The sequence below is a fragment of the Pseudopipra pipra genome, chromosome 5 (assembly GCF_036250125.1).
Source record: "Pseudopipra pipra isolate bDixPip1 chromosome 5, bDixPip1.hap1, whole genome shotgun sequence".
Taxonomy (NCBI): Eukaryota; Metazoa; Chordata; class Aves; order Passeriformes; family Pipridae; genus Pseudopipra; species Pseudopipra pipra.
In genome coordinates, this window is record NC_087553.1 from 8,830,677 (window position 1) to 8,857,866 (window position 27,190).

At 38.8% G+C, this 27,190-nt stretch overlaps 1 protein-coding gene across 9 annotated transcripts in view; it reads right to left on the reverse strand.

The window, feature by feature from the left end:
• Positions 1 to 27,190, reverse strand: part of EPS8 (EGFR pathway substrate 8, signaling adaptor) — a 134,655-nt gene that overhangs the window by 21,548 nt on the left and 85,917 nt on the right. For 6 of the 9 annotated variants that reach the window (XM_064654366.1, XM_064654364.1, XM_064654363.1 and 3 more), the window contains 13 exons: positions 26,201 to 26,251; positions 24,387 to 24,454; positions 22,269 to 22,430; positions 21,921 to 22,070; positions 19,495 to 19,577; positions 16,779 to 16,915; positions 14,747 to 14,820; positions 13,570 to 13,696; positions 13,127 to 13,215; positions 9,642 to 9,716; positions 8,996 to 9,144; positions 6,486 to 6,669; positions 2,473 to 2,606 (listed from right to left, as the gene is read on the reverse strand). In XM_064654366.1, coding sequence (XP_064510436.1) covers positions 2,473 to 2,606; positions 6,486 to 6,669; positions 8,996 to 9,144; positions 9,642 to 9,716; positions 13,127 to 13,215; positions 13,570 to 13,696; positions 14,747 to 14,820; positions 16,779 to 16,915; positions 19,495 to 19,577; positions 21,921 to 22,070; positions 22,269 to 22,430; positions 24,387 to 24,454; positions 26,201 to 26,251 — 1,483 coding nt within the window. The remainder of the gene's footprint in view (positions 1 to 2,472; positions 2,607 to 6,485; positions 6,670 to 8,995; positions 9,145 to 9,641; positions 9,717 to 13,126; positions 13,216 to 13,569; positions 13,697 to 14,746; positions 14,821 to 16,778; positions 16,916 to 19,494; positions 19,578 to 21,920; positions 22,071 to 22,268; positions 22,431 to 24,386; positions 24,455 to 26,200; positions 26,252 to 27,190) is intronic. The other 3 variants (XM_064654370.1, XM_064654371.1, XM_064654369.1) reach the window with 3 other exon arrangements.

Here is a 27,190-nt window from a genome sequence, read left to right on the forward strand (position 1 = left end):
TTGAGGCACTGGAATAGGTTTCCCAGGGAAGCTGCAGATGCCCCATCCCTGGTGGTGTTCAAGGCCAGGTTGGATGGGGCTCTGAGCAACCTGGTCTAGTGGAAGGTGTCCCTGCCCACTGCAGGAGGGTGGAACGAGATGATTTTCAGGGTCCCCTACCAACCCAAACCATTCTATGATTCTGTGATTTCAATAACTGTGTCTTCCTACCTTGTCCACATCTGATTGTCCACATCCTGATTCCTTCAAGAAACATCACTCAGAAAGAATTTAAAATAAACTTCTACATTTTACTTTTTTAGCAACATCCCCAGAACATGGGCCAGGCAATGGCTGCATGCTTCTGAAGACACTAATTCTTCAAGCCTATCCTAAAGAGCCAGTTTACCCTGGACACAAATATTCTGAACACTTACCTCCATTCATCCATCCACCCACTCCTGTGATTCCTACCCCCATCAGATAAACCATAATTTCACCCCTTTGCTCTCCAGTGCACTCTCCTTGAGAGCCTAGGGGGTTGCACAGACTTTCAGAGAGCTTTCCTTCAAATGACAGCACAAAACCAAACCACACAGCATAAAGCTTTGAAACACCACAGAACTTGCTGAAAATTATTTAGTACTCTTTCAGCATTGGAGTTCCCAAAATTCCTAATATCACACTGAAAGTTTAAGATTCTGACACTTTATTTACATCACCCAAGGAAAGCACTACTTACTGGAGGTCCTGGCGTGTTGGAATACGTCCCACTGAAATTCCCTGTGATTAAAATTTCCATGGACAAGGTGTAGCCTACCTTTCCCTCAACAGGAACAGGTGGCTTGGTCACTACCTTCAGGCTGCTTATTAGGAATGCCAGCTTTGATCAAGGACCAGCAAATAATGGTGGAAATGGTCAGCATGAATTTCTCACTGCTCCCCCAAACCCATTCCTCTTCCTTCACAGATGCTTCAAAATGCAACTTTAAATGAGCTCCCACCAAGCACTGCTTTATGTGTCTCAAGAGCTAATTAACAAAGGGAAGCTCGTTTCATGTTGAAAGCACTGTGAGACAGGGGCACACTGTGGATGTTTGCATCAGTACCAGCCATCTAGACTCCTTCCTACAATCAGTGGTGAGAAACAGGCACCACTGTGGCACGTCCCATTTCATAGTTTTCAAAAGACTAATTTCACCTTTCATGAACTGCCTCTTAGAAACACCCATTTCTCTTTACCTGCCACAAAGGAGGCTTGGGCGACTTTCAGTTGCAGCCAGTTACACTGATATCATCAACAGTGCAATGCAATTAGACTCATTCTCTAAACTGAAGTAGAGGTAACAACATTTACATAGAATACTCTTGTTCTGAAAGGACAAAACAGGTCTTACCACGTTACAGATAAGAGAAAGGAACTTTTAGTACACATCATCTAGATTTCAAGCTGACTGGTCCTGAGACAAGAATGCAACAGACAATCAAGTCTGAAGAAACAATTAAGAGATGACTACTCTGCTGTTGTTGTCATGAAGTCCAAAGTTCAGGAAAAGAATTGAGTCTTCAACCTGCACACCACATGGGAATTTAATGCATGCAGATTGATAACGGGATCTTTTAGCACACTGCTAAAAAGTAGAAATAAAACTAGGAATTATGCAAGGGTTTTCATCACAATAGCTAATGATCAGCAATCTGATCCTAAAAACTTAGCTTAAACATCTTCCACAGTACATAAGCCACAATACTGTTCATATGGCTTATATGGAGTATGGTTTGGCATGGGGGAGCAATTCCAATAGTTCTTTACTGATCTACTTCCACAGCTTGTGCTGGTAGAAATTCTCCCCACAGACAAGGCCAAGGATCACTGCACTTGATCTTGTCAAGTTATTCAGTTTTAGGCTAAAATGAAGGGGGGAGGATGTGCAAAAAGGCACTGGTTGCTGTGCAAACATTTCAGGGCATTTTCTGTAACATTCGAAAAAGAATGGAAGAAACAAAGAGCCACTGTTCTGAAAATGGGTACTTATACACCAGCCCAGAAAACAAAAAGCAGGAGACTATGGAGCACTAAGTGAGCAGCTAAGCAAATCAAACAATCAATCAAAACAAGGACAGGTGAATCTCAGAGCGGACTTGTCATTCTCTGTAGTTCTGAAAAGAGCAAAGAGTGTATTTAAAAACATGAAGCAAATCAGAATTAAAATTGGGTTGGAATTCCACTATATCATTTTTGACAGCAGCATCAATTTAACATCACAGATAAACAGGGTAGTTTCGTAGAAATTATACTAAAAGAATCTTAATGGTGCACCTTAGAGAAGCAGCAAAGGCAGAATACACATTGCTAACCAGAATCACTCCCTGAAAAGAAATAATGAACTGCTGCAGACAGAACCAGAGGTAATTACAGACACCACCACCCCAACAGCAATAAAGTCGGGACAGTTTTCCACAGCACCACGAACGCCGTTGAGTCAGTGTTACCTATCTACATGTCGGCTAACAGTTTGCTTAAAGGCAGCAACAGCTGCCCCCTGGTCCAGCAGAGGCCCTCTTTTGTAAACTGTGTTACTGAATGCATACCCATCCGACGGAGGGTAGTCGGGAACACCGGGAGGCTGGAAGACAAAAGAGAAACAAAGCCACAAAGCGGATTAGTGTCATCAGCGGGTGCTGCCCACTCACTTAATCCTGCACCCCCAGGGTCCCTGTCAGCATTCCCGCATCCTCAGGTGCCCGTGGTTCTGCTATGAAAAGTTAATAACTTCTGCATTTCAAATACATAAGCACGGAGATCAAAAGGATAAGAAGAAAAGAATTTCTATCCTGTGTCATTCCACTGCATTAATATTGCAGTGGATATTCTTTAGAAAAACAGTTCTCCGGGGCAAGGTCCATGTCATCTCTTGGATGTCACTACAGCAACACAACTTACAGACAATGGCTGAACAGCTTTAAAATAAACTGCACTGCAAAACTGCTTTGAGTTTTTGTTCTGGGTGTACACTTGAAGATAGAAACCTCTGGCTAGCCAACAGTATGTCTGTTCAAGAGATAAAGCCTCACAAGTAAAATTATCACTCTATTGCAAGATCTTAATATAAAGCGGCTCATTTATGTCCCTCTCTCACTGAACATGACTATAGTCAATGAAGAAATGCAAAAGGAGTGTGCTGTTGGTATAATTAAGGAATTTAGTTAAGAAAAAACATTACAATTTATCACAAGGACATATATAAGAAGATTCAAGGCTTTAGGAAATTCTTTTTAAAGGACCCCACTTTAAATCCAGCAGTGATGCTCGGCTTCTAAGTAAGAAATATTTTAATCACCATTCCCCCAAACACAAAGAAGCTAAACAGTTAATTTCTGGATATTATAATATTGAAATTGCTCGTTCTGTATCTTTTCCTTATACCACCATCCAGTTGCCCAAGTTAGAATGGCTAAGACTCAGGAGCAATTGCCAAATCTCTAAGCCTCATTTGTTGGTGGTTTTTTTTGTCTGTTTTGTTTTCTTGTGGGTTGTTATTTGGTTTTGGTTTTTTCATCTCTGTCTGGGTGGCTACAGAAAAAACTACCTCCAGGTATCTGACCTGGCACTCAGAGACGCTTGCACAGGGGACTGAGGGTTTAGGAAAAGAAATTAAAACCAAACCAACTCGTCACACCATAGAATATTCTTTAAAACTGTATTATTAAGACCTCTTTGAAAAAAAATCCGAAGTGTCATCTAGCTTATAGCTTACATCACAAGACACTCTGGAAGCAGGAGCTCATTTTACTTCACACACAAATTATTTGCATCGCCTTAGCCTCACTGGACTCTCTGGTGGTTGTTCCTCCACCATTTGAAGTCCTCATTGCTGAACTGACTCCACTTTGAAATCCCTCCAGTGGGAGCTGCACGTGTGGCTAGATCTTAAGCTTCAGGAATGGAAAGGCAAAGATAGATTCTCCTGAGTGGGAACCCTCAATGTGCTTTTCCCGGTGCCAGAGCAGCCCCTGCCCATCAGGGGGGATGGCACCACACACCCCCTTTTCCACCCCCAGCACAGCACAGCTCTCCACAGGCAGCCGTGGTCCTCAGGAGATCAATGCCATGCTGAGACAGGAGGCCACTTGGTGGCAAGAGACAAACACCTAAATTCTCATCTTACTTTTTCCATCATTACTCTTCATCAAACAAGCTGTTACTGCAGACTTAAGGAAGAATAATTATTCTGGTATCACCCACTCCAGGGGGGTCTTTTTGCTGCAGACAAATGGAATTTTGCACTTACCCAGCTTTTTCCAGCTGAGTACCTACAGCATTTCACAGCTATTAAGCAGCTCTGTGTGCTCTTTCCCCTAGGGATGTGCTGAGGAGGCATGGGCACAGGGAGCCAAGGTACCAAGGTTAAATCAATTGCCCAAGACCTTGCAGGAACCAGTGACAGCCATGAAACTAAGGCTTGACATCCCAGGAGCCAGGCACACAAATAGCTTCAATGAACTGGGAGATATATATATATATATGTGTGTGTGTGTGTGTGTATGTGTGTCTTGAAGGTTAAGATAAAGAGACTAACTTGGCATAAACAACTACCAATGCAACCAACCCCACCACCATGAAAAAGAGTGAAATCTACTCCCCGAAACACAAGCAACTAAAATACCTCAATATATTCTCCCTGTTCAAATTTGGTTTAGGATATTATACGTATCAATGAAATTCTTAGAATCATCAGAATTCTTTTTTCAGTACTACTGAAAAAGTTTCAATGCTGCTGTTATTATTATTGTTTTTGTTATTTAGGAGTACAATATAAACAAAAATCTGCATGGAAATGTAGAGCAGCAGGGAACAATGAAAAAATTTTCGATGAGATTTTCTGGGGAGGTGACTGGGGAAGGGGGTAACAGCAATGGCAACACTACATTTCACATTGTTGTACCCATTAATTTTACTAAATGCTTTTTTTGCTCAAAGTGAAGCACTGGCAGTAACTCAGTTTTTGGCACATTTCTTCTTGTATATCTTGTTAGGCATAAAGCCAAATAGTGTTTTAAGTAATCAGATCTGTACCATGTTATCCTCCTTTGCTTGGCAGACTTTTTACCAAATTTGTTTGTCTCTATAGCTTAGTAGACCTTTTTTTTTGACTGAGATTTTCATGAAAATAAAGTTTTACTGTGACTGGGCAGTTTTGATAAACTTGCTGGGGGGCCTTTATTGTTTCCAATAAGAGAATTGCTCTGCAAGAAAACACCATCCCATAACAGCCAATAATCATTCCCCTTAATATTCTTCCAAATGCAATTTTTACTAGTAGATAAAACCATATATAGTTCAAAATTAAGATAAAATCCAGCATTGTTGTGCAAAAATGTGCTCCAAGTATGGTACTGGTGTAGACTGCTGGAGGAAGATAGACAAAAACTATAGGGTGAATCTAGAAAATTCTTAGGTGCACTTCAATGTCACAGCTGCTACCAGGGGACCTTGGACTAGCTAACCCTTGATTTAAACTGAGATCAGTGTAGAAAAATAAATAAAAAATTTAAACTAAATCTTATGTTTTCCTAAAAAAAAAAAAAAATCTCCCAAAATGAAAATTTTTATAAGTTTAAAAAGGCAATGGCCTTTTTTGTTAATTAAAAAGGAAGAAAATCCACACATAGTCTTAAAATTTTCCCAAAAATCAAAGTTCATTTTCTGATCAGCTCTACTGGAAAAAGTAGGGATAGAATCTTGGTTGAGAAACAAAGGGGCTGGCTATAAAGTTGGTCAGTAAAAGCTCTCTAGTTTCTCTGAAGGCTTTAGATGGTGGTGCATTCTTCCATTCTCTAAATAGAACAAGCTAACTTTTGCTAAATTCACCACATTCCTTTGAAGAAAAAAAGGTTGGGAAAAAGTTTTGTACAATAATTGTCCTAGTCAGCAGTTATTTTTCAGAAGTAGGCCTAAATTACAGTAGGGCAGGTATTGCTTGTATGTATTACCTCAATAGCACCTCTGAGTACTTTCACTGTATTGCAAGCAAGTATTAAGAGATTAATGAAAGGAATATTCTATTCCACATTTATGAAGAAGCAGCTTAAGTCCAAAATTTCACAAAAAAGGGGGGTTTATTTCCTTTAGTCTGCACGCCTGTGCATGTGGAGCACATTTGAGAGAGCTTTGGTTCAAATACTGCCTGAAGTAAACATGATCAAAATCAATGGGATCTGATAGAAGAGGCCCCAAATCAAATTGAACCTTAGGGGCTTGGACTGTCCTCCCAAGTTCAAGGAGAGCAGCAGGCAAAAGCCTTAAATTTTTCCTAACAGCATTTTTGGTGGCTGAACAGGCATCGGGTTTCACACAACTTTAATGTAAGTGTAAAGAGCTTGCACTGATGCAGCAGATGCCAGAGAATAGTTACTCCAACAGTATCACAGAATACTTTCCTTATGAAGGAAGCAGTTGATGTTGCTGTCAGCTAATCTACAGAGCACTGTCCCAAGTGACCTACCTCAGTTGACATCCTTTTCATCTCTTGTTTTCGCTGTTGCTCTGCAACGTTTGCCACAGACTCAGCCAAATGATTGAGTTCTTGCTCCTTCGGAGCTCCCATGAAGTTCAGCAAAGGAGGCTCCCAACCATTTCGGAAGCGGGGGACATAAGGTGGAATAAAATGGTCTTTGGGCCAATCGGCTCTGCATGAAAAGTAAATCAGAGATCTGTATCAAGGGCCATACAAATACTGATTAAATAAGTTACTGAAAATTGAAATGCTTTAGAATTTTTATTAGCACAGCGGAGAGGCTGGGATTACAGCAGAGGCAGAATTGTGCTAGAACACAGAAAATAAGCAGAAAACATTTATTTACCACAACTGCCCTCCCTGCAGCGCCCTGCAGAAAGAAATTGCTCCTGCTGTTAAGGACATGTCAATGCTAAAATACAACAAACTTCTGTCTTGTAACAAAGGAGGGCACTAGAAGAATCAATCAAAACAAATCTAGGATTTGTTTTAACAGTGAGATGGGGAAAAATATTGCTATGCCCTGTTTGTGTGAAAGCACCAGACAAAAGACTTCAAAGAAACAACTGGCTTTGTAAGAACTCCTGAAAGCAGGTATGAAGCATGGGAGCTTTAGGGGGCCTAGCTACACCTAAACCAGAAAGTTAGACAGCTGTTACTGACAAAAGAAACCACCCAACTGTACATGCTCCAAGACACATGAACTATCATCACATTTGCTGTTTTACAGTCCAGCTTGATCTTTATAAAATACTGCACTACTTTTCGGAGTCCCATTAGCATTCTCTGTCGTAATACAAAACACCTAAATGAATGCTTTCATGCTCTGCCTTTGCACTACACATAACACTCCATCCTGCAATATACATTAATTTGTCTTCACGGTGGAAGCAGGGATGGGAATGTACATTACAGTCTTTTAATGGGCTCACTGCTGACACTGCTCAAAATTAAGGGACAAATGCTTCCAGTCACATGAGCAGTCACCAATTCCTGGCCTGTTAGCAGGCCTGAGCTAGGTCAGTAACCCTCAAGTGGTATCATTCACCTCTCCTACTACACTCCAACCCAGTGTACTTCTGGATACTGAGATCAAGCAGAGCATCAATTCTAATCTGCACAGGTCAACCACCTACATTCTAAGTGCTTCATTCTTCACTACCCAACACGAGCTATTTCTCTTTCCATTAACCTTTTTTCAGGATGGACTTAAATGAATGGATGAGGGTAGTTCCCAAGACAAGGAGCTCATTATTCTACCCAGGGATTCATTTTCCCTGCACAGGGCTCCAATGCCATGAGGCGATTTCCACTGCCAGTCCCCCCCCAGCCTGCTATGAAGCCTGCAGAGCTTGAGGCAGGCAAAGGCAAGCATTTTCTGGGATAAGCTTTGCTGGGATAAGCTCTCTGGCAACCACAAGGAGCTGCTCTTCCTGTCTCCAGCTCATTTTGTAGCAGCAGGCAAAACAATAGGCCCAAAGGACAAATTTGGACATTCCTGATCCTGCAGCAGAGTGAGACCAAGGGAAAGACCTGTGTGTCCCTCTCCCTGCTCTGATGATTTTTCTCACTCCATGCTCTTGGGCTTTCCATGCAGCTTTTCTTAACAGCAAAACACTCTTTTTTAATCAACCAGTTAATTAATTAAAAAAAAAAATCCATCTGGTAGACATTTATGTTCCAATTTGAAATCTAAAAGCAAGGATGAATAAACACAAAACACATGATGCATTTCCAGCCCAAGTGATAGCATACTTCATCATCATCAAATGTACTTATCTATCACACTTTACAGAGTCAAAATGCACTTCGATAATTTAAGATTTTTCTTTTGCATGTTCAGTTCACCCAATTTCAAACTATATACTTACCTCAAAACCAACACATGCATAGAGAAGTTAACTTTCAGCTAAGCCTGATATTAGTACATCCATTAAATGCAACATATGCCCACATAGCACAGTTCAGTCAATAAATGTTGTTTTAAAACTATAAATATTTTTATAGCATTAAGATGCTTTTAAAAAGAAGTAAAGATATTGCAATTTTTTAACTTTTAATAATTATTGGAAATTGAAAATAGACATCTGTATCCTATTCTTTAATATTTTGTCGTCTTTTTATTGCAGCTTCTTCAAACTGATTTTTAATGAAGTCCAGATGGATGCGCTGGAAAAATAATGGTGAAAAACAACAGGACACAAGCAAGGGACAGTTCAGAAAAAAAATGACTGCAAAAGGTTATGTCAAGAGATTCTGGATCACAGACAAAAAAAAAAAATTCTGTCTGCATTTTCTCTCTCCTTGAGATCCCAAATCCCAGTGAAGCCAAACTTTAGAAAGTTCCTTTCTAAAAACTTTAAAGAGCAGTTCTGAAGAGTCCAAAGCCTAACAAAGTAATACTGAATTTACTGGGGGGCGGAGTAACCTGGTTAAGAGCATGTCAGCAAACTCGATTTTAGAGATCTTCTCTAAAACGTGCAAAGACTTTTCCTCACCTGGCTTTGGTCCACGTGTCACCCAAGGACATCCATAACTGTCCCTCCTCGCTGGTGACAGTGTATCGAAGGAAGTCTATGGTATCTTTTGTTAAGAGGGGGCTGAGTACTGTACCAGCAAGCTCTGGACCTCCTGTTGTCTGTACCACCTAAATCCAAGGATTAAAAGGATACAAACAACATACATACTGTGAGTACAGAAGTTACTGTGAATACATGGTGCCTACAGTGCTGCCAGTGTGTCTGAATGTCCTGCAGATTAACTGAACTATTTATTGCTGAAGAGCTGCTGTTCTGGTCACCAGCCATTTTTTATATAGACCCACTTTTGGCAACGTTATTTTTGCTTTACTGATCAAAGCCACACATAATTCAATTAAACAGACACGCTTTCAACTCTCCTCCTTCCTTATATGCAGAATATCTCCATTTTTTAGTTGTTAATTAAAAATTATAATGGCAAAGCATAACACAAAGCCAAAGATATTTAAATAAATATATTTAATAGATGGACATAAATGCAGAAAAGGATATATGTTATTTCCTAAAGAAAACCTCATACTGAGATATGCTCCTTGAAAAGGTTACAGAGCATATAAATACATGAGTTTTGAAGGAAAACACTGAGAAAATTGTAAAAGCTTACCATTTGTAGTGGGGTAAAGAGAAAATGAACCAGATCAGCTGCACTAGGATTCTGGATATGAAACTTCAACTTAGCCTGAAGGAATGGAACAAATTATATATTTTAAGAAACATTTAACTGTTATGACAATAAACAGTTTACATAATAATGGCTATCCCTGGTCAGGTCCCAGGTCCTAAACCAAGTGTTTTGTCTGAAGTGTAAGTGCTCATTCATCCAATTGTTTTTGAATCCACCTCTATTGTAGCACCTATTGTGCAAAACAAGAAGTTCCACGGCCGAATTACATGCTTTGTGAGGCAGCATCTCCTTTGGAAATTTGACACCTCTTACTCTCATCAGTATTCTGTAAGTTCTTTTCCAAATAAAAACTGAGCTGCCCTTCTGCCCTCGAGTTTTCCAGTGATGCTCATAACCATTTACAGATTTGTTATGTTCTTCCTCAGTTTGGACTTTTCCAAGCTAAACTAATTCCTTTGAGCATTCTTGTCCTCCCTGCATCTTCTTCAATTTTGCTATACTGGCAACAAAATAAGGCCAGGGAACATAATGGCATAGTGATGCTCTTTATTTGTTAATTTTCTGTTGTCTTTTCTCCCCTGATGTTTTTCAACATTTTCTTGGTTGATTCCATTAAACACAGATGACTTTCTGCCAGGAATCTCTACTACATCAACATTTTGTTCTGATTTGTTCTATATATGAGATTTTTCCTCACCTGTCCATGACTATCATATAATCAATACTGAATTTCATCTATCCCTTTATCTGATATTATGAGATATTTCTACATTTGTAGACTTCTCCCCATTTGCCAGAACACCTGTAAATATGTGGGACAGTCATGGCATCTGCAGAGGCATGTGTGGGACTTCACTGTTAATTTACAACACTTCAAGAACTGATATTTTTGCCCTATATTTTGTTTTCTATTTCACTAAGCAAGTATCTAAGAAGCTACAGGTATCTAAGAAGCTACATTCAACCTCACAGTACCTTCTTCAGGAACTGTGCAACCTTGCTGGATATGTTTTGGAAAACCAAAGAAACAAGATCATAGAAGAGGTGGATCTGAAGACATTATTTTGGTTTTTTGCAAGATGCATGTTTGCTTCTTCCTCATGTTAACACACATTCCTACAAACTGCACCCCGTGTGCAGGTATCTCCGAGATATCTGGTTGCCTCAGATCCTTGGAATGACTTTAAAGATTATCAGTATTACCTTCACCACTTCTATTTCTCTGGTAGAAAGGCAGTTTGAAGGAGGTGAGATAACATACTGTGTGGTTTGCTGACTTAGTTTTTTAGTAGATGGAAAAAAAAAAAAAGCTTTTGCAAGTAAACATGCACATAAAAAACAATAATGATATTATATAAAAAATTCAGAAGAAATACTAAAAGTCACTGATATAGCCTCCTGGAGGATTTCTTTTATTTACATATCACCCACTGGCCTTGTAGGCTCCAGAGATAAGAAGTATGCCTGAATGTGTTTTAAAAAGTTATAGTAGCTTTTATTGCATCTTACCATCTGTTCCTCAAACTGCTTTTGGCTAGCCTTGTCCTGCTTTTACATCTAGCCTTCCAGCATGTCCCTCCAAATGAAGGAAGGAGGAGGATGTGTTTTTACTTCCAATAACTTCCTATACACTGTTCTTCAGTCATTACAACTTACTCCCAGCATAGTTTTTTGACAGATGGTAGGCATTTTCTAGAAACCTCCAGCGTGGGGTTTTAAAACAGTTTCCATTCTACTGGCAAAGATTAAATTCTTCTAGCTACTCCTTTTATTCTTAAACAAAATTCTGCATTTTATACAGTTCTCCATGTCTGTCATGAAGTGCCAGGAACTGAAACTTTTGTGGAAGTGAGGCTTTTGTGGCTCCTGCAATGATGCTGAAGTAAAGCACTGTTACAGCACAGCTCTTCAAGGGCAACCTTAGAAACCAGGTCCTAGATGCTGCTGAGCACCAAAACAAGAACTGCTTTCCTCCTGCACAGAAGATTTCAAGGATGCACAGACTGTTCTTGGGTAAAAAATGAATCTAAATGCAGAAGGCAGAAGAATGGGAAAAAATGGACATTACAAGCACTAGTGATGAGGACAAGCATGTTCCAAGACATCCATCCCCCTTCTAAACAGCAACCCTTTAAGGTCAGAATCACAGAACTTGATAAATAGATATTTTAAAAATAGATATTCTTAGCATTTCTAAATATCTCTTAGAGCCTAGCAATCAGAATTCATTCCCTAGGAGGAAGAAAAAAACTGGTTTGGCTCAGTGAATACAAGCCCAGTTTTCCCCACTGGCACAGCCGCCCCAGCAATTGGAAGGAACAGTCAGTATCTGACAGTAAATGCTTTGAAGGTGTCCCACTTGCTGCCTCCCTTGAATAGGAGATTCCCACTTGAGAGGAGATGCCAGGGAAGGCTGTTGAATTGGTATCTCTGCTTACTGAGAACCTACAAAGCAGCAGCAATTTGTTGGATGGAACGTTCTGAGCCCAGAAGGCCCTGTGGTAATGATGGCAACAAGCACAGAGAGTCTGATGGGCACAGATGAATAAAAGCAAATTAAGGCCACAGCTGGTGATGCTGGCAAACACACAACAGAGCTGTGATCCCAACAGATGTTCCTAGAAATTCTTTTATGATTCAAACTCAAATTTCCTAAGTAAAGGGCTTTAAAAGAACCAGGAAAAGAACAAACTCAACAGTGTTGAAAAAGAAATATGCTCATCTAGTCACTGTGTAGGGAACTTGAGGAGCAGTACCCCAAAGCTCAAAGGCCAACCTAGGCCACAGGTGGCCAGCCCTGATCTTGCCTCAGATCAGCCTTGGATGGAGAGGGAAAAGGTGGAAGTCCAAGACCAGTCAAGTCTCAGCTGAGCTATCTCCCTGTGTGCCAGCCAAGGACCAAACAAGATTGCATTTCCAGGTATATCAGCATTCCTGCAGAGAATACTTGTGGGGTTGCTCCTCCTGAGAGAGCAGTGGAGGCCAAGAGAGTGCAGACTCAGGCTCACAATTCCCTGGATGGTGTGACCACCTCTGCACAGCTGGCAGCTGTAGGGCACTGAAGGCCCCAGAAGGTTTCTCTACATGGTCAAGACAACAGGAAGGTTAGGCAGAAAACTTTATTAATGCACTCCCAAAGACAAAATAACCTTCTGCAGCTCCCTCAGGTGCATCAACCACAAGCATTCAGACCCTCTGGAATAGTAGAAACCTCCGAGAAAATTTAAAAATAACTGCAAAGCAAATTCATCATGCTACTGATTCTTCCTTCTCCTCTTCATCTTTCACCATAATTTTAGTTCTTCCCTCCAAACTAGTGGAATAAGCCATAAGAAAATGCAGCAAAACTGACACCCAAATTAATCTGTAGTGGCAGGGAAAACAAAGATCAGGTTATACTTAGCTGTCCCAGGAAAAAACTTATTGCATGTCACACACCAACATATCCATGGGCAGTCACCTACCAGAAGATTGAAGCCATGCTTGAATTTTTGGAAGCAATCAACAAATTCATCTGGAGGTGGTGGTTTTGCACGGAGAGTGAGAACTCCCTCTGGTGAACAAAATGAGATTTTTATATATCCATTTATATGTATATAACTTCTATCAATATTTCAGAAACAGTAAACACATACACACACAATAAATTCACCAACTTACAGAATTTTCTAAATACAGAAGCAGAGCAGGGAGCATATTCTGTGGTCACATCTCTATGTAGTCACTTCCCACTGCCTTCAAGCAAGTGGTTTTTATATGTTTCCCTCTAAGAATATACTCCACAGGAATTTACGTGCTCAAAGTGAAAAATATTACCACACTGATAAAAAAGCAACACAAAGACACATTTGCTGGCTACTTCAGTGATCCTTAGAGAAACTTAATTGCCTGCAATGAGAACTCCTACCTCCAGGTCCTTTCTTTTTACTTTTCTTAGTTTTCTTCCTCTTTGAAAGTTCAGCAAACGCTTCAGCAGCTTTTTGAAGTTTGGTAACAAAATACTCTATGTCATCCAAAATATGGTTCAGAATTTGCTGTGGAAGAAAAGCAACAGTTTCTCTACAGAATATATAGCAGAAGTACTCCAAAAATTGAAACATCCAGACCTCTCAAGCACCAACAGCTTCCTTGGAACAAATTTCATGCTAGAACATTCCATATTTAGATTCATTGTGTTCTTAACTTTACATACCTGTAAAGCATTTAAAATCTAATTTTTTTAAAAGCTTAGGGTCACTGGACATTTTTAAAATATGATCAACAAAACTATTAAGTTCAGATTGCAATTACACAATTTGTTCACACATTACATTCTCTCTCACAGCACATGAAAAAAAAATTCTAATTATTTGAATGGACAGCATTTTCCTAAAGGGTATAACTGCATAATGTCCTTTAGTACTAACTGTTAAGCTATTTGGTGAAGTTCCCTACAAATTAAGCTATTTGTAGAGAAATACTCTTTGAAGAATTGATTTCAAAGAGCAAGTGGACGAGAATGAGACTCTGGGGAAAACACACTGGCAACAATTCAGCAGGTCCCACCATGCTTTTCTCAAGACCCTCTGAATGTTGCTGAGAGTGGAAAAGTAGAAAGTTACAACTGACAAATGGGACAGTATTTGATCTCACACACACCCAGTGTTGTTGCTTATAGGCAAGAAAATTTTGGGTTAGAAATAAACGTGGTCCACCTGTCTCCAGAAATGATCATGTTTATTTTCCAGATATTACACATATCCAAGTCCCACTAAACTGATGGAATTTTTTACTCCTTATATAGTTTGCTAAAACTGGTCTACTGCAAAAAAAATCACAATTTGTATTTCCAGCTCTTTACAGCAGAAAACTTTATATCACATTCAATGTGTTGTCATTCCCCCACATTTTTTTTCCTGTTTAAAGAACAAAATTAAGGAAAAGGAACTACCACCTATTCATTTTTAGATCTACCACACAAGCAGAGGCTGCCTGGAAAGCTTTTCTCCAGAACTGAATTTACTATGTGGAAAAAGTCTTCTCACAAAGAAGAGCTGCAAAATTTAACAGACATTAAGCAACATCATTTGCAGTTTCCCACTTACAACATCTCTGTCAATCCTGGCTGCCATCATCTCTGCTGTTTCTTCCTGTTCATGGTACTGTCTGTGTTTTTCAACTGCAATAGAGGGAAGAAGAGAATAAAACATCCATATATGTGGAATTAGTATATTAGTACATAACATTTTCTATATAGCTTATGCTTTAAACCATAGAACTATGAGAAAAGATGGACAAAACTGTTTGTATCATTAACTTTGCAAGGACTCCACATAACGTGAAAATCCTGTACCCTAATGCCTGATCCTGATAAGTCTCACAAAGAAGCTAAGTCTGTGCTTTCAGTCAATTTAACTGCATAAATGAAGTAAACCACAGAAGCTGAAAATCAAAAAATTTCAGCACAAAGTGGTAGATTATAAATACAACATAATTAGGAATCACTCTATTTTGCAAAATATGCTGAAAGCTTCTCCAGCAGAAGCAAGCAAGAAAGAGTGCAGCCATGACTTTGGAGACAATTTTGATCTAAAAGGCAATTAGCAAAAAGGAGTGTCAGTTCTGGCAACACTGAAATGGGAGGTTATGATGTGATAGAACCAGTACTCACAAATAACAATGGACAGAGTCAGTGACTTTTGTTTAAAAACAGCAAGGGTGAACGTTTTGAGAAATTGTAAGTTTTGCATTTTTAAGTTACACTAAGTGCTGCACTGTGTTTGTGAACAGGTGGGATTTCAGTAAATGCATTTTAGAAAAGATCTGCATGAGCAGAATAAAAGGAAGTGCAGGAACTCAGATTCACAACTGGTCTGGCATGACACTGAGCAAACTAATGAAACCTTTCTGAGGTGAGAAGTCAAGCAGAAGAACAGGTTAACCATTACTCAAGATAGATGTAATACTGTAGATACATAGATTAAATAATTCTTAACACTTCAGTTTGCTCTGAACATTTTCAGCTGTTTTCTTTGCATAGTTGTGAACTTTGTTAAGTGATACAGATATAATTTAATAAACCAAAAATAATAAAGACTTCAAGATCTTCTAATTCTACAGTAGTAGAATTAGTATCTATTACTAAAAGAACACAAACAAACAAACCATATGTGACCTCATCTTAACCTTAGTAGTCTGTTTTAGAGAAGAAACTTTACTCTTTCTGAAGAACTTTTTCAAAGAAATCTGATCAAAATATGTTTCCCTTAGAGATGTAAAAAACCCACCAACAACCACCAAACAAAACCAATCCAAACCGATTAGGAACGCTACAGCGTTTCTTGGGTAAGGTTTTAAAAAATAACTTTAAAAAAAATAAAAAGAACCAGTTTAGCCACATAGGCTAAATGATATGGTACAAAGATATATGTGCCATAAATAAATAATGCTCAAGTCACCTTTTAATCCCTAATTATAGTCTTTAATTGTCCAAAATATGTGGCCTACGCTCTCCCTATTACTGAAGAGAGCACCATTAGATGTAATGAAAGTTAACATCTAATTATTGCATAAGCTGCTTTTTCCCTCTGCATATATAATTTTTGGTTGTCTCGAGTATTTTGCTTATACTACAAAAAACCAAAATCTACTATATATAGAAGCAACAAAACTACTATAGGTAGTAGCAGCATAATTAGAAAAGTAACTCATTATACCATTCCCTTTCAGAAATAACGACAAGTTCCAAAAGTACTGTTTTCTGTGAATGCTACCATGTTCATAAAGAAGCCCAGGTTAAAATCAGTAGCCCTCACTCTCACCCAGCTAAGCACAAATAAAAGTAGCTCTGAACAGACATTCAGAAAACGGATAAATGAAAGCAAATGACAAGTCAGATTATGACAGTCAGATCTCATTCCCCAGATCAGGGGACAGTGGCTCGGGGCATCTCAAACCAGACTCAGAGAATAATCATATCTGCTCTCAGCGAGGGCAGAGGGCTGACCTTGTACAACCATTTTCTGTACCCAGTTACTGCGATCTTTACGAAAGAGGATCTTTCTAAATTATTCTTGTTCTCACCAGGCACCACAAAAACCCAGTGCCCAGAACAGCTGTTTGCCACCCCATACTCACAGTCGCCCTGCTCAGCAGCCCACGCCGACCACGCTGCCACGCGGCTCCTCACGTCCACCTGCGTGATGGTCCCTGGTGGCACCGGGGCCGGTGCCCGTGGCGGAGGAGGGATGGCACTGTCAGCTTTGGAGATCATTCTAGAGGGAGAGGAGAGAGCCCGCGAGTGACACTTGAAGGAAAAACGTTCTATTTCTCTAGTGCTTAATCAGAGAAGACCTTCGCAAGGACCTCTTCTTGCCGACGCCTAAAAATCTGTCTTAACGCAGCTTGGCACTTTTTTGGATGTATTTTAGTTGTTAAGAAAGACAATCTGACTGCTTTATAAGTTTGAGGTTTTATTCTTCGTCCTCATCGTCCCCGGATAAATGGCGGGAAAAGGCATCCAGTGTTTATATTAACACACTTTTATCACACTTAGGGCATTGATTTCTAAGGTACAGAAAAGAAGGCACACAGGGATCTACTTTTTATACTGTTACACACATTTTTTAAGTTTACACACTTCTTTCAAACCTTTTAATAACACACTGCTATTGCTAAATATATACCAGTATATATTCTATAAGTGGTGTTAGCCTAAAACAGTTTTCTCTATCTTATTTTTATCTTTAAGTGCAGGTACCCAAGACAGGTATTCCTTCGCAGGAATTAGAAGCTTCTTTTCTCTCCTTCCCAGGCTGCCCAAGGTCTTTTAGTGGATTCCTGCATTATCTCAGAGGCCTCTGGCTGAGTCACTGCCTCAGGGCCTCTACCTGGAACGCTTGTTTGGTTCCCTACATCATCTACTGCAGACCTGCCAAGTAAGCCCTATTCAAGACCACAATGTGTAAATACACTAAACACAGCAGGAAACCCACTCCATGATGGGGTTAGCAAACTTTTGCCACCTGAGAAATCCCCCAGCAGTGACAAAGGACATGATGAGACCTGCCAGATTACATGGCTAAACTCAGTGGCTTGGGTTAAGAGGTGCCATTTTTACCTCCATATGCAGTCATACTGCCTGGACTTGCCTTTTGTGGGAAAGAAAATTAGATTAGAAGTTACCTTTCAGCCATCACAAGTATTTAGTCCCTAAATCTGACCAGTCGTGAACCACCTTTTTTCTTAAAACTCTACCAACAAACACCACTCTACTGGATGATTTTCTTTTTTGTAACAGCGACCTATTCATCCTGCCTTGATACAAATGTATCAATGTTTCCACTTTCCATGCAATTTTTCACTTTTCCAGTTCTTACTGTCATTTTAAATACCACAAAGAGGTCCTTGAAGCCATTCTGCAGCTTGATACCGAGAGACAACAAAATCCCAACAGCTCCTGTCATACAGACCCCCATCTCCCTTTTCCACACCTCTGTTTAAAAGCAAGATCTTCACCTTAAAGTCATCTCTTTATAATCCCATCTTATTCACGGCATTCAACAAGGCCACCATAAAATGTCAGATGCTGCTTGGCCTTTCGACAGTGAACAACAACAACAACAAAGTATTTCCTTTGCCTTTCCTTCCTCCAGTGCCCTTTCACTTGTTAATAACCTTGCAGCAACTCGACAATGTCATGTCAGGCAGGAGGGTCCCTCTCAGTGACCCAGTGCCAGCAGGCACAGGACATGACAGGGAGTAACCAGCACTGAGCTGCCACACACGCATGACCTCTTGGCCTCGCAGCCCTCGGAGACTGATACCTCGGATTATTTGTCCCAACAGATGTACTGACCCACATTCTTTCCCCAATTAAACCTCATTAGTTTCCCAGCACATCCAGCGTGTTTGAATCCCTCTGGATTGCCTCTTTGTGCTTATAACTGTTTGCTACGGTCCCACAAAGAGTCAAGTCTGCTTATCTGATTTTAAAAATGCAAATAAAGCTAGACATAGTTCGGTTTTTGCTTTGTTTTTATAGCAGTGTCCCTTACTCCAGGAAAATTCCATAAGTTGCATATCAGAATTTAGCAGATAGCCAAAACTGTTATAAACTCATTCACATAATGGTGGCAATTTTATTTAATGATTTTTGTCCAGCAGAGACTTCTCTATTTGAAAACAAAAGTAAGTAATATTGAGAGATACTATCAGAATGCAGTTATATACTAACATTCCAACTACTATCACCACCATTCAATATCTAATATATTTCTGCCCTTGTTTTTATGCCTCTGTTTGCTACCTCTCATTTCTGTGTTAATCTTTTCTGAACCCAAAAGATTCTTTCCCCCACATTTTCCAACTGGCAAAGAAGCTTTTGCTACCAGGGAAACAAGAAGTCTTCAGCATCATTAAACAGGCAGGCAGGAAAATTATTCAATCTTCAATTGCCGCTTCAACATTTTCAGATCCCAAAACCTTTTAGCATAATCTTATTTACTTGGAGTTACGGGGCATTTATGTTTTTAATTTAAATTCTGAGCTACTTGATCCATATGCAGAACTGAGACATGCAATGCCATCCTCTGGCAAGTGATCTTGATCTCAGCTGTTCCCATCACTAAGGAGGAATTGGGGAAGGTAAGAGTGACACTATAATTTGAGAGAACACGAGAAAATTATTAAAACAAGACCTCTACATAGGGCTTTGGAATTAAATTATTAAGTCTAAAAAAAATAAACCAAATCAAAACAAAAAAAAACCAAAATACAGCAGGCAAACCTGGAGAGCTTCTGAATGCTGTCACACTATTTGATTCTATACGCTGTCAAGAAGTTAGGTTTTTACCTCAGTGTTTCAAGCCTCTTCTTTTGCTTCCCACTTTTGCTGTCACTGATTGCACTTTCAATATCTTCATGAATAAAGCTAGCCTAAAGAGACAGAAGCAGAAACCATCAGGTATTGTCTAGAGTATCCAGATATAGGAAATAAATATTTCCCCGTGCACTTTCTGTATAGGACCTCTAGATTAGAGAATACCTTATCAAATCACATTTACTTAAAAGTTCTGGGACAAATTATTTTACACATAAAAAGAACAAACAACAGAATAAAGCCTGGGAGTTGGTATTTTTGTCACTACTCCAATCTCAAGCATGATCATTAGACATAATCTAGATACTAAATTTGTCTGAACAGCTGTAATTATCTAATGTCACCCATTATTGCATAAGATGCTGTTTCCCTTTGCATATATAATTTTTGGTTGTCTCGAGTATTTTGTTTATACTATAAAAAACCAAAATCTACTATATATAGAAGCAACAAAACTACTTATAGATAGTAGCAGCATAATTAGAAAAGTAACTCATTATACCATTCCCTTTCAGAAATAATGATAGGTTCCAATTCCTCTTTGATGTAACAGAAGATTAATTTTTCAGAACATTCCCGAATCTGTGGATTCCTGCCCCTCCATAACTGCAGAATGCCTCCACCAGCGGCCCACAAGTGAAATTTTGATGCATGTCTGAAGCATTATTTTAATAGATCTTGCATTAAATAGGTCATGGCTTCTCGTAGGATTTAGAATGCTCTGTTACATGTCTTCAGCTGACAAATTAATTTCCTACAAAGGCTGTCAAAGCCCAAAACTGTCAGTGTCTCCGCAAGGACCGTGTCTTTCCTAGTACCCTGATAATGCATAAGACTATGTAACTTCTTGGAAGGAATATGTAATTGGAACTTCTGCTAGGACCAGAAGACTTTGTTGAATTTTGGATTAAAGGACTTCTCAGGCTATAATGAATTGCACTACAGAATATTTATGAAGGATGCCTTAAGATTACAGAATTAATAGAAAAAAACTTTAGGGGATCAGAGGAACTTAAACCCAGAAGGATTCCATTAATCCTTCGATTAATCCTTCAATATTTATTATTTAAAATTTTTCTTGTTTAGAAAATATCGAATGCCCCAAATAGTATTGATTTTAACTAATTTTTGTTGCAGCAGCTCCTGCAGTTCATGGTGACTTCTAATTGAAAGCAGGAAAAAGCCAATGGAGAAAGACCTAAACCTTCAAAACCAGACGAGTTTCATGGGTAAGGAAAAAAAACCACAGGGTATGGTCAGAGACTCAAGCAATACCTCAGAAGAAAGGGGAGATCCTAGACTTCCAAGTCATGCTTATATACTCTACATTTTTATTTGTACATAGATTTGTATACAGAGGAACAACTTCAAAAATGAAAGTCTGAAGAAAAGAGACCTCCTCTACATTCTGGGATCTTAAGTCCAAACAGACCCTAAAAGGGATCCCTGCATTATTTAACAGAACACCACCTGAACTTTTGACAGCATCCCACTTTCCATTGAAACAGCAAATTCTATGCAATAAATCACATAATTAGCCAGTCATCTTCACACCACCCTCATTATACCAATTTCAAAACGGTTGCACAGGGTGATTTAGCAATCTGTTGTTTCGAGACAATGACACAAACTACTACAAAGAAATTAAAAAAATCCCCATGAAATCATCCATTTGAATTTAAAGAAATGCCCATTACAGAGAATAACTAACAGAAATTAAAATTTATAACCCTGGAAATAAAGAGGTATTGCAGAATATGCTAAAAAAATAATTTACACTTGAAGATAATATTTTAATCAGAGACAATCAAATCTCTTTCCTTGTTTTGCCCCTCCTGCAAGTACTATTTTCCCTTTCATGACTTCTTCAGCAGAGCAGAGATGAAGAGAGGTGAGAATACAGAGAACATTTAATAGTTCAGAAACAAAAAGAGGAAAAAAAAAAGGGGGGAAAACTAGGTGAGATTCAGGGCTCACATGAGTTCATTGTACATTATAAGATAAATTTGAGATAACTCAAACTATTTTAAACTGTTCTTTTCAGAAGTGTGAATGCAAAACATAGACATTTTTCAGAGCTTTACACATTTGGAAACCTAAATTAACAGCTATGGAGCCCAAAAACCAGTATTTATAGTAAGGATGCATTTGAACATGCACTAAGGATTCAGCTTACAAACTAGACCACTCTCTTGGAATATGTACTACACTACATTTTCTAATGTACTGTAAGTAGTGTTGATATTATAAGTGCATTAAACTTATGGTATATTTATAAGAATAAAAGTGCAGAACTGTTTTCTATGAATCAGCTCATTTGACTTTATCCACTGGACTTGTCAATTCATAAAATCTCCCCTATTCAAATAAGTCATAGCAGATCTCCATTATTGTCTTACCTTAATTTCATCACATTGGAAAAGATGCAAATCAGGCTTGTTTTGGGTTGGTTCTTTACATACCAATGCAAGAATTGAATTGTAATTGCACGCATTCATCACAGCTTGGCAATGCTGAATTGTGCTTAAAGGAAAATTCTCCAGTTCATTCTGCCAGAAAAGAAAAGAAAAAAAGGAAACACAAAACACCACCTTACTATACAGTGTCCTGATCTCAGAAAAGCTGCATGAGTTAAAAAGAGGAAGTGATAATAAGCTAATTAAAGCCCTCAATCCCACATACATCATTTTTCTGCTGCTCCCTTTTCCTTTCTCTCTGAAAATGAGACTGTCACTCACAGATCTTACCTTTGATTCCAAGTCCACCAAACTGACAGCTTTGTCATCCACTTGAAGAATCATATCTTGAGTCCACACTTTGCCTTTGGCATCCAACAATTTCAGCTTTCTTATTCCATCGTCTACTGTAATCATTGCCTCTTTTCGGTCCAGAACAAACGTGGTCAAGTGCTGGTGAATGAAACATACATTTAAAAGAAATTATGATTGCAATTTTCCCTATTGTTCAGGAGTGTCAGTGTTCAAACTGCCAGGAAATAGCAATGCAAATTATTCATGAATAGAAGTGCCTTTGTGTATGACAGATTCCACCTATAAGACATCAGAAAGGTTGTTTAGTCCATAATGCCATTTTAAGTCACCTGATTTTTGTTAGCTCGCTGTTTGCCATCCTCTGTCATTTCCTCACTGTGCTAAGCTGTTAGACTTGAAGGCATATTCTGACATCTTTCAGGTATCAAAGCTGGAATTAAACCGTGACTTTTAATTAGCTTTCTTGAGGAGTGAAAACCTGTCCCTCTTGGCAAGCTGAATTCAGGAGGTGCCAGCAGAAGCTTCCCAGAAACACGCTGCCGATGCACCTCCACCACCACCTTGACCTGGAGTGTCCTCACCTCTTCCAGGGCTGCCAGTTAGTGTGCTGCTGGCAACCAGGATGGGTTTGCATCTAACTAGGGTACCTTATGGACAGTCATGTTATTGTGGAACACAGTAGAAATGTAGTATAGTAACTACTTTTGTTCTCTGAATATTCTCCAGATTCAATTAATGGTCTAGAAACTAAATGCTGCTTCCCAAACATCACCTCAGCTGGCTTCCCTCTCGTTATGGTGGTGGTAATTTCTCCTTCAACATGTCAACCATGCAAGAAAACCCACAAAATTATTTCATTTTATTCAAGCATAAATCCAGCTTCACATTCTTATTGAAGATGTGATGACACTCATTCAAGCTGAACCAAGCATAATATATGCCTGTACATCTGTGTTCTAAATAACTTTCAAAAATAAATAAATAAATAAAATTAACTGTGCTTTCTTCTATTACAGGATAATGGCACTCAGTAATTACAGAGAGGAAGGTAGGTGTAAACTGCATGTAATCAAAATATTTAAAAGAAATGAAGTGAAATGAACTCTCTACTGGCTGCTCACACAGGAATGCTTAGACTCCAAATACAAGTACTAATTGCTATGCCAGTACAGGACCAAAACTCCTATAAAGAAACCAAAGAAAAATAGGCAATAAGAAGCAACACACATATTCATTTGCAAGCTGATCATAGGATTGAAGCACTTGAAATTAAGACTCTTCTGCATATGATCTCACAATTTACAGCTGATTTAAAACCCAGCAAAAAGGAGCTGAGAATACATGGTATTTGCAAGACTTGGTTTTAACCATGGCAATTGGCCTGATGGCAGGAGGAGAAAGTTTGAGTCAAAGTAAGACTACAAAATGAGGTGCTGCATTCAAAAGTGCTTAACAGGCTACATATAGGCACTCAGGCTTACTTTGGAGACTATTTTAAATATTCCTGAATAAAATATGACAGCAGCACACAGTAATTCTGCAAAGCAGCTTAAGACAGTGAGTACACGCTCTGCACTTCATACTGGGGAAGAATCTGTGCAGGCAGAATATTTAACTACTGTATATTAGACTAACTCAGGCTTTTAGGGGTTAATGCTGAGCTCTTGAGGAATATTCTAATACCTCTGCTGATTATATCTGATCAGAGTATTAGTTTTAAATATCATCCAGTGTGCCTTGCCAACAGCACGGCGTTATTCAGCTCCGCCTCATCTTTGTAACGAGCCAGGTTCAGAGACAGGGCAGGACAACAGGTTGAATTGATACCCCATTGAGAAGTCCTGTCCCTTTGCCAAACCACACACAACTTTGCTTACATTCTTCTCTATCTAAAATTTCAGCTCATTATGGCAAAGCTGTAGAATTTGAGACATTTCACTGTAATCTATTCTGAAGTGACCTCGGGCTGGCAGGATATTTTGGAAGATGTATGTGCCTTCAAGCACACGTATCCTCAGAAATCATGTAGGCAAAAAAAAAAAAAAAGCTGCACGTAACTGAAGGCTGTAATTGGTGTATCACTGCTCATCTCACCTCTACGTGATACTGTGACGTTTCGGATATGCTGCTGGCACTGTCTCGTGCATAATTCTTCCTTTGTTCTAGAGATGGGAGGAAAAGAAAGAATAATTATTCGTTTAATTTCTTACCCTGACTGTTTCTCAAGAGATACTTTAGACAAGTTGTGTACATGAGAACAGGAGATAAGCTGCGGTTAATTTCTGTGTTTCAACAGAAAATACCTCCACCCCCACACAGTCCAGCACAAGGATCATTCTCACATCAACAATGTTAACAGAAGGCTGGTGGGTGCAAACAAAAGCCAGTTATCTCATCCCAGTGAGTCAGGACACTGGAGGGGAGCAGTGTTCTGACTGAAAACACTTTGTTGGGAAGCCTGATTATGGATATAGTTGGGTTGCCATTTTAGTAGCAATATAGTAACTAGCATCAGGCTTACTATATTTGCATGAGTGTCCTTGAAAGCAAAAGTATTTTCTGATATATACATATACTTATGAATCTGCAATATACTTAAATCTGCAAAACAGCAAAGCCACACACAAAACAGACCTGACTTATCCTTTATTTCTTCATAAAGTATTCAATTCGATGAATTAATAATGTAGAAATATGCATGGAAATATACATATACACACCAAAATATCTCTAAACAGAAATACTTTTCAGCAAGACACAATGCTGCAAAATCAGAAATATCATTTGTCTTTCACTCAATACAATAGATTAATATTAAACCAGGAGAGGAGGGAAGGGGAAAAGCAAGATGAAGGCACAACATGGACCCATACCACAAAATAATGAATTTAGATGAATGTTGAAGAAAACTTTTCAACTTAAGTGGAAAAAAAAAATGAATGCAACATATGGAAGGTTTGGGTTTTTTATCACTACAACCACTTAAGAGCCTGATCTGGAACACCAGGAGCTTTTTTTTTGGGAAAGTCACTGGGTGACATGACCAAGAGAGGTCTATGGAAACTCTGCAAATAGGTAATTTCTTTGATTTCTGATTTTCAATTAAAATAGGCAGTTTGATTTTGTTCAGAAGCAAAGTACCTGATCTACATACAGAATACATCGATGTAATCATACCTGAAATACTTTGAGGTAAAATAAAAGTGCGTGATTTTGTTGGCAGGAAGCTTAAATTACTCTTTGCAAAACAAAAAAAATGCTAAATATTACCTAGTGCATGGTTTGTGACATACAGAGATCTGCAGTGAGGACACCACAAAAGCCACACTGCAAAACTCTCTTCTGTGACCAGGGTTCCTTCATACAGGAATTCCAGGTGCTGACAAAAGACAGCAGTGCCCTCGTTTTCAGACATCACTTGTAGAAGCATTTGTCACCTTTTATAAACATACCATTATCTCTCCCCTTCTCAAGGAAAACAAACTTTCATGAAAAACAATCCATTTTCTGAAATCCCTCACTGACTTGAAGAAGAGCCTCTCCCCGTGGTGGAAAACACCACTCCACTCATGCAACAGAGCCATCCTGCTCCTGTACAGCAGCTACTCAGCTGCTTTTAGCAAGAGAAATGTGCAATGCAAACACTCGAATTTCAGAACACAGATTATCAGAATTTTCAGCTAGGTGTGTGGAAATTTCAAATCAGACATCTCACTTTCATTATCCATTGTTCTGAAATCCCAAGGCAGAGGATTATCATTGGTTCCAACTGTAACAACTATTTCTGCTTTTGCAGCATGTTACTTAAATTATTTTTTTTAGTTGATTGTCTTTTTAACCACAACAGACACACACACACATACACACATGCACACCAGTCAGTAGAGCAGTACTGTCTGATTTGCTACCTTTCTTTTTTTGTTTGGATGATGATCTGAAGAAGTAAAGTCCATCTGTTCCTAACAAAACAAGGGGATTAAAAAGCAGTATCTAGTTTAATCCCATAGAATTATTTGCATCTCTAAGGGGATCAGTTAACAGTCTTCTGCTATGGACTGTAAATGCTAATTAAATGCTGTCCAGTAAGAATATATGCTTAAAAAAAAAAAAAAAAGACCCTTGTTTCAATTAACAATGTATCAAATATTCAGTTTTGACTGCTATTATCTTCTTTCAGGTGAACAAAAATATAACTTTTATTCTATTAAACAACAGTAAGAAAGTTTACATCCACTGTAAGATTTATAAATGCTGCGAACAATAATAGTTGGAGTTATTTCAAATAAAGAAAGAAAGTCTGGCATATGTAGAGGCTCCAAAGGAATTAAAAAGCAGACAGTTAAGTGTTGCAAGAGATTCCTTATTCTGCTCCACATAAATTTTGTCCTGCGATAAGACAGGAATTCCAAAACCATTTGTGATACTGATTAACACATCTTCTTCCACAGAGCAGCACGACATTCACAATTACACATGACAGAAAGGTTTTCATGCCATGTTGAGAACAAGAGTGTTTATAGAGGAGAGAGAGAGCTTTCTGAATGTTAATAAAATCTGTGGTTGCCTACACTTGAGAGCCAAGGACAGCCCCTCTAGTTCTGTGTTATTAGTTTTAACATAATGGTCACAAGAACCTAATAAAATTTCCAATTAACAAAAGTTGATCAGTGTTTGTGTCAATAAACAAAACAACTGACAGTCCATACTGAGATCAACTCCAATTTACCAATTTATTTCTTTCATGAGGGTAGAATGAGTATGAGAACCTGCTAGAGACCTGAGTTATCATTTAGAGCAGAACAGAATATTTCATTTGAATCATCCAGTCCAACAGCCTCACCACTTCAGAGCTGGCCAGAAGCTACAGCATGTTATTAAGGGCACTGTCCAAATGCCTG